Below are 12,337 nucleotides of genomic sequence, written 5' to 3'. Positions count from 1 at the left end.
CCACCATAGTCTAGTATACTTGTGTTTCAAAGAAACAAAGCAAAATATCAATGGGGTCCAACATCTGTATAATGTTAATCCATGGTAATGAAGAGCAGCCATTAAATATATACTTATAAAAACAGAATTATAGCCAGCTGTGTAGTAGGCTAAATTATTTGTGATAAAAAGACAGCTCTAAATAGGGTGGCTGCTAAAATACTGTATACCCTGTATTCTTTTTTTTCAACATTTACCCTTCAATAGCGTGGTCGTAGCAATCTAGCCAGTTAATGATATGAAGTGTCTTTTGTAAAAAAGAAAAACGCAGTTCCACCCTCGAACCCACCCAATTATTGTAGCTATGCTCATTAATTGCTTGTAATTAAAATTGAGAACTGGGGGAAAATGAACAGCAAAGTCCATTAGCAAATAAAACCACATAAATCACTCCTGATTGTACTCTAGTATTCACACTGGAGCATACTACAGTCAGGAGAACAAAAGCAGGTTGGGTGCCCCCACTTTCACAAGTGAATTTCACCATGCCAAGGAGAGACTGTAGAGAACCCACATGAATTCGAAATGTGCCGAGAGGCCCATATGCAGAAAGGAAGAGGGTGACTGTATTAAAAATGGTACTGCACAACATGGCAAGGCTTGACTGTCAATTTTTTTTTCATTCTTAAAAAGATTAAATAAATGCAGAAAGCTTTAGTTAAACTGGAGGTCTTGTAGGTTGAAACTCAAGTGTAAGTGAAAGTATATAGCGGACAACATTCTGACATACTGCTACTTTTCAGACCTTTGGGGCAATATGGTAGTAATTAGTAGTGGTATATTCCTACTGCAAAATTACAGTACCTTCTAGTAGTCACTCAACTGTCTTCCAATTTACACAGTAAATTGTACTTTAAATAAAAAAAAAAAAATTCCATGGTACTGTAGCTTTTTATTACTTTAATAATAAATGTCCCTTTTAAATACCAGACTAGTAGAGTAAAACAGAATACTTCTTGTTTAAAATACCAGTGTTTCCTCTCGACAGAAGATTCATGTCCTACTGTGAGAAACAAGGCTAATAAGACCCAGACTTGTCTGCAACAATAACTGCTCCAGGCTTACTTTGGCGCACAACCTCTCTTTTGATAGAGAAGGACTCAGCGGGCAGGATTTTCAAAAGGTTGTAAATGATAACTCCAGTGTTAATCAACAGATTGTTATGCAGCATTACTTTTGGCATTTTTCAAGAGGGTGTTATGCCTATCACGCTATTAAATAATCTTTCTAACATGATTTCCGAAATGATGTTGACTTAAGAAATAATGTTAATATCTTAACGAGCAGTGCTTCTTGCGACTATTTCTTTTGTTTGCGTGGTAATTTAAAAGCAAATTTGTGTTGTCATAATTTATCAGGAGTTAATTTGCACTTGGAAAAGGGGGGTTTTAATTAACAAAAGCCTATCACTTACCTTGAAACAGAAATTTAACAGCAACAATACAGAGACTACGTACATAATTCAATATTTGTAGTTATGGAAATATTTTGGACGACTTCTACATACTTATGGTTATGAATGAGATTTGTTCACTGCCGATCACATCGCAGGAAGGGATGCATAAAGTACAGCTGCAACGGGGCAAATCAACAGGCGAAAAGATAAGGGTATGGCAGTAATAAATATCTACAATTTTGGCTAGATCTTAAGGTGACGTGATGATGAAAGCCACCATATGCTCCATATCTATTACACACACCAATCCATTGGTTTCTATATAATGTCTGTGCTGATATTGTTTGAAAACAAGACCTGACAGCCCCACTTTAACCTTTTAACTATTAGATTAAACATTTACAGAATACACATAGATGGCTTATGGTACATTTTTTGTTTCTTTTTAACCAAAAAAAAAAAAAGACTGCAAAATGCACATGCAAAGAGTTGTATATAGTAAGCTGTGGAAACATATCCCCCTGAGGGTAAATGACTAGTGGTGTTTATTTATTTATTTTTTAATCTGTGCAGTCCAATTTTTACCCACCACGCCAGATAATTGTAAATCAGCATTTTATATGTGGTGTTCTAAATAAAAATGTCCATTCTGCATGACCAAATGCACAATTTAAAATTAAGTTTACAAATTATACACAACACAGATAGTCCCATTATTTTGTATGTCCATTTGGCTGCTGCTCACAGATGGGAGAGCCGCCTCACTGTACCCTAGTAGTTTCCATAACAGCAAGTTATGCTGCCATTCATTTTTCTTCATCTCGTTACCGTGCATTTGAGTTCCCCTTAGCTAGTCATTGAGACAGGAAGTGATGTAGGTGACCTGCAAGAATTAAGCTTTTTAAACGAAAAATGCGTTCATTAACGACCTCATCGACTCAATTTCAAAGCATTAAAACTGATAAATTTAATGAACACATTTCGTTTGAAAGTCACTAAAGCTAAAGCTCTCATTACTATACCGTGAGTTTGAGACTGTAAATACAGAGGTTAAGAAGGAGCATGCTTGATGTGGAGGGCGTTTCTCCACGTCTCAAAAACACACAGACCTCTCAACTCCATCCCTGCAGCATTGCCTTCATCACATGTACACTGCTCGCTATTTAAACACAGCAGGGGCAGCAGCACCTGCTCACAAAACCAATGCTCCCTGATTATTAAACATGGTAGACAGATTAGCAACAGTGCTGCTCTTGCAGATGGATAATTCAGTTTCCATTATACAAGACTTGCTTTCTCAGAATGCAACTGAATTAGTTACTTCTACCCTATAATTACAGCAATAAAAACAATAAATACAGCAGAGTCTCTCTTAAAGTGATCCAATGAACCCACCCTCTCACTCCTCCCTCTTTTGTACTTAAGGGGTATAACCGTCACAGATTTCTAGTATGGAAATGCTCCTCTGTCTGGATACGATGATCACATTTTGCTAGTCTTAAATTACACATAAAACATTGAAAATGTTCTATAGAAAGACCCCTTCTAAAGTGCCAATGTGAAGACCACTGCTACAGGTTGTTCTAGCAAGTGAGTTATTAAGCTGGCTATGCAAAACCATTCTGAACAGGGACAGATGCTGATGCTCAGGTGGTGACCCACCTTACCTTTCCGATGCAAAGGGGCATAAACCCAATCTTCGTCATCCTCCCCCTCTCCCTGTTGCCCTGACGACAGCTCCCCACTGCTGTGGAACAGGAGGCGGGTATGCCGGGTCAGCGTGGAGAAGTTGATCCAGCTCAGAGCGCGGGATATAGAGGTCATCTTCTCCTTCTTCTCCTTTCTGAAGGAGCCTGAACTGCGACCTCTCCTCATCCTCAGAGATAACTATGGTACTACAGCGACAGTAATTGTTGTTTTGTGTTATTGCATACACACACTTGGGGAAAATTCAGCTTGGCTAGAAAATCCTTAGTGCTGGCTCACTTTCTTAATACAAGGTGAACATTAGGAAACACAGTGACGTATGTGTAATACACGTAAAATCAGCCTCAACGTTCAAAGCACTGTATTCCAATGTGAAATCCAGAACTGCTTGATCCCACTTTTAGTATAATACTCTATGCTCCAGCTGGGGATTCCTAGAGATATGAAGAATGCAGGTGTGTTATTAAATACTGTAACAAAATTGTGATTGAATAAAACTAAAGTCATTCACTGATGGTTACCTGGAAGGGAAATGTCAATCCACAGAAAGGTTTGGTATGGCTGTCAATGTTCACAGTGATGCTCAAATAGTTCTTTAAGCTGTTTATTTAAATGAGAAGTCTGGTATTGCTCCATGCAAACAACAACGGATAGTATCCTTACTTCATTCCCAACTTTTCTCAATTTCAGATTAGTCATCCTATCCCAGTTCTGTTCCCATCCTTGCCACAGATCACCTTTTGGTTTGTTTTGTCTGTCTTTACATATTCAAATCAAAAATGCAAAACTAAAAAGGAAAAAAAAAATACACAGTATTCTGCTTTTAAGGAGGTGCCAATGATTCTCCTAAAGTCTTTCAATGTCTTCCTTTTTTCCACCTTTAGACCATGCCACTGCGATGTCTCTTGTTAGCAGCCAGACCGATCAACCGAGAGAGGCTCAGGAGCTTTGGGTTAGGATTACTAGGAGGCAAGTGATCTATTGAAATATGATCAGCCTCTCTCACTCACACCCCCTTCTCCCTCCCCTGTCCACAGGCATGGCAACTGAGCTTAGAAACTCCTCCTCTCTCAAGCCAGGTGTCTGGCAATATTATTCACGTGTTGTACATAACTGTGTGCAAGAGACCTGCCAAAGCAGCTACCATCACACCTCCTTTGTGTACAGTGGAAATACACACAACAGACTCCCGCAGAATCATACACTGACAGGAAGGAGCTTCAGCTTCAGTAGAGAATTTTAATAGCTTGAAAAGGATTTTCAGTGTTATTCTTAAACGTAAGTTCAGGGATAACTTGAAAAGGCTACCAACAGAGTTTTAAATATGCTGAAGTTTGTACAGTAGTGCCCATTTAGGTTTCTTTTTTATTTGTTTATCCAGTATGCTGACCATGATAGTATTTGATTTTTAACCACCAAAGATCTGAACAAACAACAATTGGGCCAATCCATGGCATTAATACAGTGTGTGTATGAGTACAGATCCATAAACACAACAATCTAGACATTAGCCCGATATTGATGAATTATCAGTGTCAAAAAAACACCATTTTCATGGAATTACCCCAATTCAATGTGCTCTCCTAGCGACATACAGTATAGACATTTTTTATATATTTTTATTTTGCTATCCTGGGAGGATGCAGAATCAATCTCTTGGGTAAATTACAGTTAGGGTTTACTTAGTTTAACCGTGAAACAAATATAGGCAATCCTTCAATAACATTTTAGAAAAATAAACAGCTAAAAGGCTACCTCCAGTATTGCCAATAAAAGCCCTGGTACCGTACATGCACTAAGGTGACTCCAATAGAGCTCATTATGTGCTTTAGGAATGAGTTAAAAAAAATAATAAACACCTTCTTTTGTGACACATCCTGGAGTTCTACAGAAAATTAAATTTAGAAATGTGGTGTCACAGAAGTTTCTGAAATAGTTTGAACTAGAAATGTATGACAGTTTAGAAATGTTCCCCCTTTTTTTTTTGTATTTGAAATACTTTAACGTGCACTTATTCTCCCTCCTCACCATCAAGACCATAACAATAATGATTCATTGTGCCCTGCTTGGATAAATCGCTTGTTTATATTCGTCACAAAGAAAGCACCACCTCAAAAAATGATCAATGCAAACAAACCCATCTTCATTACTGTGCACATTTTAATCTTTCTCCTCTGACTCAGGCAAAGCACTATTATATTACCCTATGAATCAGCCAGTCCCTTCCATGTGACCTTTGGCTCATGGAACGCAGTAAAAGGGCGCACCAACTGTCATGGTTTGTTAATAATTGATCAGCCAGGCGTTTCAAATAGAGAAGCTTCCTGTGAGGAAAGACACTTACTAGACAGATACAGTGTGCTATTCCACTTGTAGGGAGGGCTGTAAACATACGAAGGTAAACGCTGCATTCTCTACAATACGCCCCAGAGCTAATAGTATAACATAACCAGGAGTCTAAAAACAATACGCAGGACTAACAGTGTTTTGATACAACAATGTGCAGCCAGGTTTCTGTTTGTAATATTCCATCCTTTGAGCTTTTTTCACAGTTGGACCTATTGTTTGAATCGATAACATATATCCATGTAAGCTTATTTTATGTATTTTCTTTCATTTAAGTACACAGACCCAAATAATTGTTGCTGTTTTGAAGCCATAAGGTCAATATTTCCAATTACAATAATGACTTATGTCTCAATAGTAGCATGGCTTTTAAGGAGAATTCTACATATACAGTACATGTGTTTTCATTCTCACCAATTTTCTGAGTGGAAGCCCAGCTTTATTGATTTTTCTTCCAACTGGATATAGAGCCTTGTTTTAAGAAAGGGTGACAGGAGGGCTTTAAAGATTTTTGCAAAGGTCGGGAGATGTCACTGTGACTAAGTTTCAAAGTAAGCTGAGCAGGGCTGATGCTCACACCAAACCATAGGTACCAAAGCTTGAGAAACACAACAGCAAAATCCTTTAGATTCCAGAATGTGTTAGAAAAACATTTGGAAAAATACTGCAACAAAATCTTTTCAGCCCATTTTATTTGAGGTTAAGCCCAACTCTAATACGCATTGTAAACTAGAGATGGGTTAACATCGGATAAAATGAACCAAAAGCGTGTTATCTTCAGTATTTTACATATAACTGAACTTCTTAGAACTGTACATGAAATGTAAATTAAGTTAGGGAGTAATCTCTAGATGTATCCATTGCCTCACAGAAAGAAGAGAAATATCCAAGCAGGAATATGCTAAGTCATTTCCCAGGGGTCTTAAGCAAAACCGAACTCATAGGCTTGGCTTCACTGACCTTGATTAGCACTAATGTTGGACTACTTAATGTTACTTTAGGTAAAGTATTCTGTGAAACCAGTGGTAAACCGTGAAAACGTACAGTAAAACAGTGTTTAAACAAGGAAACATTTATGCAGAATAAACTGGAGTTATGGTTACACTACATACAATACATAGGATACAAACAAGTGTCACTCCAGTTAAACTGTGGACAAACCCAAGGTACATTGTACACTGTATGTGGGGGGGGGGGCATAATAAATATACACGCTGTAGTTGTTTTTAGTGACTGGAAGGCTATAGTGCAGGACATGCTACAGATTATGCACAGTGCAGTTTCAATTTGTATTTCACAGAGCCTGTAAATGACTGCAAAAGAGCTAATCTGTTTGAGAAAACATTTACTTCCCTAGATCTAATAAGACAGAACCATGTTGCCTTTAAGAACACCCCAAAATTGAATATATTAAAAATTAGAAAACACATACAACTTTTGCCACTGGTGGTATTATTATTATTGCTTTCTGTAGAAACAACATTTATCCAAATAATATTCTCAAAATATATCATTTTATACAGAATATCAACCATAATTATTTTTACACCATGGAATTCGCCAATTGGAGTACTGAATAGGTGCTTTCACTGCATTCCAGATACGAGCTATTAATCATTTCTGCTACATCATAGTTAAAAATAAAACAAAAGCAGTTATATTGCTTTCTGGGCTTGACTCACAACTCACAGTAGGTCTGGAGGTGTGCCACAGAAACACATTATTACACATTCACGTTATTCTTTTCAATAATATTACTGCAGAACATTTTTAAGTACCACACCTGCAGTACTTGTAGACATGGTAACTTAATTCACAACACTGCTAAAACTAATCCAAAGACAGTAAAGTTTAGTTTGTAGTGAAAACAGCACAATTTTCAAGTTTTTAGTTGCAAAAGTATACAACACAGGCAAGAGTGTAGCATACTGCATACTGTACCTGTGGTACTGTTGAGCTCCTGTAACACTACTGAAAAAGAGAATCAAGTTGTTGAAGTCCGGCCCTTCCCAGCTTTATTTTTAGTTTTAAGTGAAAAAAACATTGGTTTTGGTTTATAAAGAGGTTGTTCTAGGACCCAAGCTAATTTCTTTTTTTGTGTGTGCCCCATGCTATTTTCAGGCTAAGGGTAAGGAAGCCACACAAAATGAAACTACCATCCAATTTTAGCTTGAAGGCTTTGAAGGCAGTTCAGAACTGGGGCAGTGGTTTCTGGCACGCAGGCCTTTTCAGCGGCACTATAGTTATGTTTTTCTACATGTCTTGAAGAAAACAGCTGATTACGCACATAAACAACAATTAACTATTGCAAGGTTCTACAATGTAGAACAAAGAAAAATTACATCTGGGCAAGAGATATGAAGTTTTTGGTCTGGTAATTTCTGAATCAACTCCGAATACTTAAAACACAAATATACTATAAATTTATACAGCAGGATTTACATTCTATGCTCACTCACCAAACTCTGCTCAGGTGAAGAAACTAGGCCAAGCTCTTCTTTCAACAGTTTTACATTTCTAACAAACATATTTGCTGAAAACCTTATTTTTCACAGGTCACATCTGTAGCATTATATCAATAACATTATATAGTACATCACAGTTTACCATCCTGTGTCTATTGGCCTTGCACAATATGCTTGTGCATATACATACAGCTCTGGAAAAAATTAAGAGACCACTGCAAAATTATCAGTTTCTCTGGTTTTACTATTTATAGGTATGCGTTTGGGTAAAATGAACATTTTTGTTTTATTCTATAAACTACTGACAACATTTCTTCCAAATTCCAAATAAAAATATTGTCATTTAGAGCATTTATTTGCAGAAAATGACAACTGGTCAAAATAACAAAAAAGATGCAGTGTTGTCAGACCTCGAATAATGCAAAGTAAATAAGTTCAGATTCAGATTTAAACAACACAAAATAATATCAAAATAATAATAAAATGGATATTAGTATCTGTAATAAAAAAGGAGAATAAACAGGTGTTAAGGTTCAAATTGCAAGTGAATTTAATGAATAATAATAACATATATTAAATTAACATTAAAGAATCTTAAACAGAATTTTCTTTTTGATAATTCAGCAACGGTGAATTAAACTGGGTAGTTAATGAACTACAAAAAAAAAAAAAAAAACTAAACCCGTAATCTTAAGGAAAAGGTGCTTCAATGGGTATGTTTAAAAACCAGGAATTGTGGGTGTTGTCGATTGATTGAAAACGAGACATTTTGTTTGAAAAGGGATCGGGATGCACAGGAGTGCAATATGGGTCAAAGGTCAAGTATAATCTTCTAGAATAATATGCCATTTTGACGTCACTACTGCAGTATTATGGCTTTTTTCTCAGTATTATGGCTCTTTTTTCCCCCTAATGGCTATATTATGCAAATTATATCAATATCAATATATTATATATCTATATATATATATAGATATTATTAGTATATATCTAATATAGCTCATATATATATATTATATATTATATATATATATAAGTAGTACATCAAAAAGTAGTTTTCATCAACAAATAATGAATGTAAAATATCTTCACTACCGTACCACATAGAAAACATTGTGTGACTTACTTCAATCAACTGAATACTCTAGCTATCATTACAAGCATTGCTGTTTATGCTTTATTCACCCAGCCTTACTGGCACCTTCATTCAATAGTTTGAATCTGTATATAACATTACGCAAAGTAATTTCGTTCCAATTGGAGGTTAGTAACATCTGATATTAATTTCCAGTATTTAAATCCAAAAATAACTTGGCAATTATATTTCTTTTGCTTAAGGAACTATGTATCTTAAAATGTGCAAGATAATCCTAGTACTGTCTGAGGTCAAACATTTTGCTCTTAAGATATATTAATAACCCCATGATCTCCTGCCAAACAGAGTTACATCTGGGATGTGTCTACTGTATGCCAGGAAGATTAGACTTTCACAAGAGAGTCCTGTTTATGTTTGTTAAGCACCTCTTAAAAATAGGAGCTGGAGTTAGTCTAGCGTCCTTTTAAGGCTTCTTCTGAAACATGCACGAGTACACATTAAGTTCTTCCTCACTGAGCTGACTGCTCATCAGTTGTCCTGTTACCCACATATACCTATAGTAGTCCATGGTATACTGTATGTATCCCTCAGTTCACTGCTACAGTTCACAAGAATGCATTTGCACTCACCACCACGACAGTGGCTTTTAAGATCTTGAGTTTCAGTCACTTGCTGAAATACATGTGAATAGCCCATTTTGGTTAACTGCATTACATTTAAAACTCTTCTAGAAACCAACAACACTCTAATCAATTGAAATCAATAAAGTGTTTTGTAATTAATCAAAACAAAGTCTCAAGGCATGACTTTATGCTTTGTGAATACAGCCCTTTATTGTGTTTAGGTCTTTCTTATGTAATTGCATAATGATATTGGATAGACACCATTAATAAAAAAAATTAAAAAAAAGTGTTGTGCTCACAGATGGCACCTTCCATTGCATAGCCTTCCCCATTTTCAACTATAGTGCATTCACAGCTGGGTTAGGTATTGAAACCATTAGGAGACTGGGTCTCAAACCAGTATCTTCTGACTTCGGATGACTTCCTCATTGCAAACCAGACAGCAACAGGGTCCTTTGGCTGGTCTACAAATCTCATCTGACCTCTTTCACTGTCTGCTATCCAGGTGAACGGGCAGCAAACAGCATTGTCCCATTAATCTAGTGCACAGTTCTCATAAACCCGTTGACATCAATCTTCAGACACCAGTGAATTACCCTCCTTTATTTAAAAGGTGTCAATAGAAGAAGGAATGCTCTCTCAAAGACATTTCTTAAAATTACTATCAATTTCTGACACAGCTTATTACCTTTCAAAAGGTCTGATGAAGCGCCCAGGCTGCGTAGAAAAAAAAAAAAAATGTAAAAAAGAAACTATAGTCACTGTATAAATAGGGACTTCAATACCTCTCTTAGGTAGCAGTACGCACAGTAGATGCAGAGTTTTCAGACTGGTTAGCGAAGAGCACGAGAATCATTTGTTTGAGTGGTCATCAGGACTTTGCTACAATCCAGAGAATTAAACTAAATCCTGCTCAAATAAAACTCCTCAAAACTCCTTTTCCAACAATCAAAACACATTTCTCTATCTTTGATCCTACTGGATTAGAATATTGGTGACAGAGGGTGACAGAAGATTTCCCACAAGGCCTAGGCCAGCCTTAGCAGCATAAGCCATTTGGTTTTGCTCAAAAAGAGCCAGCTTAACTTTTGTGATGTCATTTACTACATAGTTGTTAATCTATATATTTGTTTTTTAACATAACTTCACATCAGAAAACATGTTCATTATTTTATTTTATACCCCAGACAGTAGATTGTAGTATGATGTTAAGAATTAGAATTATACTCTGCTGTAGCTTTTCTGCCTCAAATGGTTGCTAGGATTTGCATTGCCTAGGGCAGTGATTCTCATCCTTTCCTGACATCAGACCCCTTCTCAACACAACCCATATCATAGGGACCCCAGTTTAATCTGACAAACAAGTGGAATTGCAATACCATAATAATAAGGCTACTTATTTCTAAAAAGAACAGGTAAAAAAAAAAAAAGATTTTACTGTAAAATTATAGCTTTTACTATAAGATTAAACTGTGGATTTCAACTTCAGCTATCAATGCAGTTAAACATACATGCAAGATCATGAAAAGAAACAAAAATAAATAAAATAATAAAAGTTAAAAACAATTTGAGGAGAAAAGTCACAACTTTTCAGATGTTTCAGAAAGACAAATTTGAGCCTACATTGAAAATATCTGGTCAGAGTCGGAAAGATGGTGTTCCCAGCACAGGTGCTGTTGCTGCTGCTATTGCTCTAGTAACTGCACAGGAAACCATAAAACAAACACTCTGCGGCACCAAGAAAAACAAACAGCCATTCATCCATCCACTTCACTCACAGGGTCTATTGACAGCCACAATTAACTTTCTATGGTTCAAGGTAAAGGCTCACTGACTTTCTAGCAAAGTAATAGAACATAACAAAGACCAAGCAATTTGAGAAAGACTTATGCATTGAAAGTGCTTTTTTTTTTCTCCCTGTAATCCACAGGGCTCCTGGCTAGACTAATTAGATTCCATCTCTTAGGGATACTTGTTTGGCACAATCAGTGCTGTCTGGAGTGCTTGGACAGGGGTTCATTCATTACATTATTTTGTTATTTTGATTACCACAATGATAAATGTTCATGATGTACTTCACTGTACACCTTTTGATTATTTGGTTACCAAGCAACTATGTTTACTATGTTTTAAAATTAGCAGGAAAAAACAGGGGATGTTAATCTTAGTTTCAGCGTGCAGGATGTTTCTCACTTGCTTTCCCATCGCTCAACCTTCTTACTTGCAAAGTTTGCACTTTATCAAAAGCTGTGAATCTCTGACTCCATGTCAATTTCCAAATCTCAGAGTTTTTAGGACCTGAGAGCAAGCCAGCCTCAGCTGTAACACTGAGTAGAATCAGAACCCACTTGAAAATTTCTGCCTGTTCTGAGAAGTAGGCTGTATAATGAAAATCAGTTTAGTCCATCTATCACCATGTAATAAGTGGAAAATTAGTAAATGACTTCATGCTTTGGTGAAACATTGTTCCTGCATAGAAAAAGCAAAAAGTTGGCCGTCTTTGTGGAAAATCCAGTCTCTTTCTGTGAAAGTTGTGAACAGATTTAAAATTTGTCGTTGATATCCTAATGCTAATTCTTTTGTTTTTTTCTGCCTTAACTCAGTGCTGTCCTAATGAAAGTCAATTTTCAAACTTTTGTCCTCTACCAATAAGATAATGATATAT

At 36.4% G+C, this 12,337-nt stretch overlaps 1 protein-coding gene across 3 annotated transcripts in view; it reads right to left on the bottom strand.

Annotated features, from left to right (window-relative positions):
• The window catches only part of LOC121317023 (NHS-like protein 1), a 132,059-nt gene that overhangs the window by 63,276 nt on the left and 56,446 nt on the right, over positions 1-12,337 (bottom strand). The window contains exon 1 of one of the 3 annotated variants that reach the window (XM_041252549.1): positions 3,103-3,996. The exons of the other annotated variants lie outside the window; for them this stretch is intronic. Within the exon in view, the coding sequence (XP_041108483.1) occupies positions 3,103-3,310 (208 nt within the window). The 5' untranslated portion in view covers positions 3,311-3,996. Of the gene's footprint in view, positions 1-3,102; positions 3,997-12,337 lie in introns of those variants that run through there. 3 annotated transcript variants of the gene reach the window in all.

Source organism: Polyodon spathula, chromosome 6, assembly GCF_017654505.1.
Source record: "Polyodon spathula isolate WHYD16114869_AA chromosome 6, ASM1765450v1, whole genome shotgun sequence".
NCBI lineage: Eukaryota > Metazoa > Chordata > Actinopteri > Acipenseriformes > Polyodontidae > Polyodon > Polyodon spathula.
The sequence above is the reverse complement of the archived record's forward strand: the minus strand, read 5'-3'. Positions and strand labels throughout refer to the sequence as shown.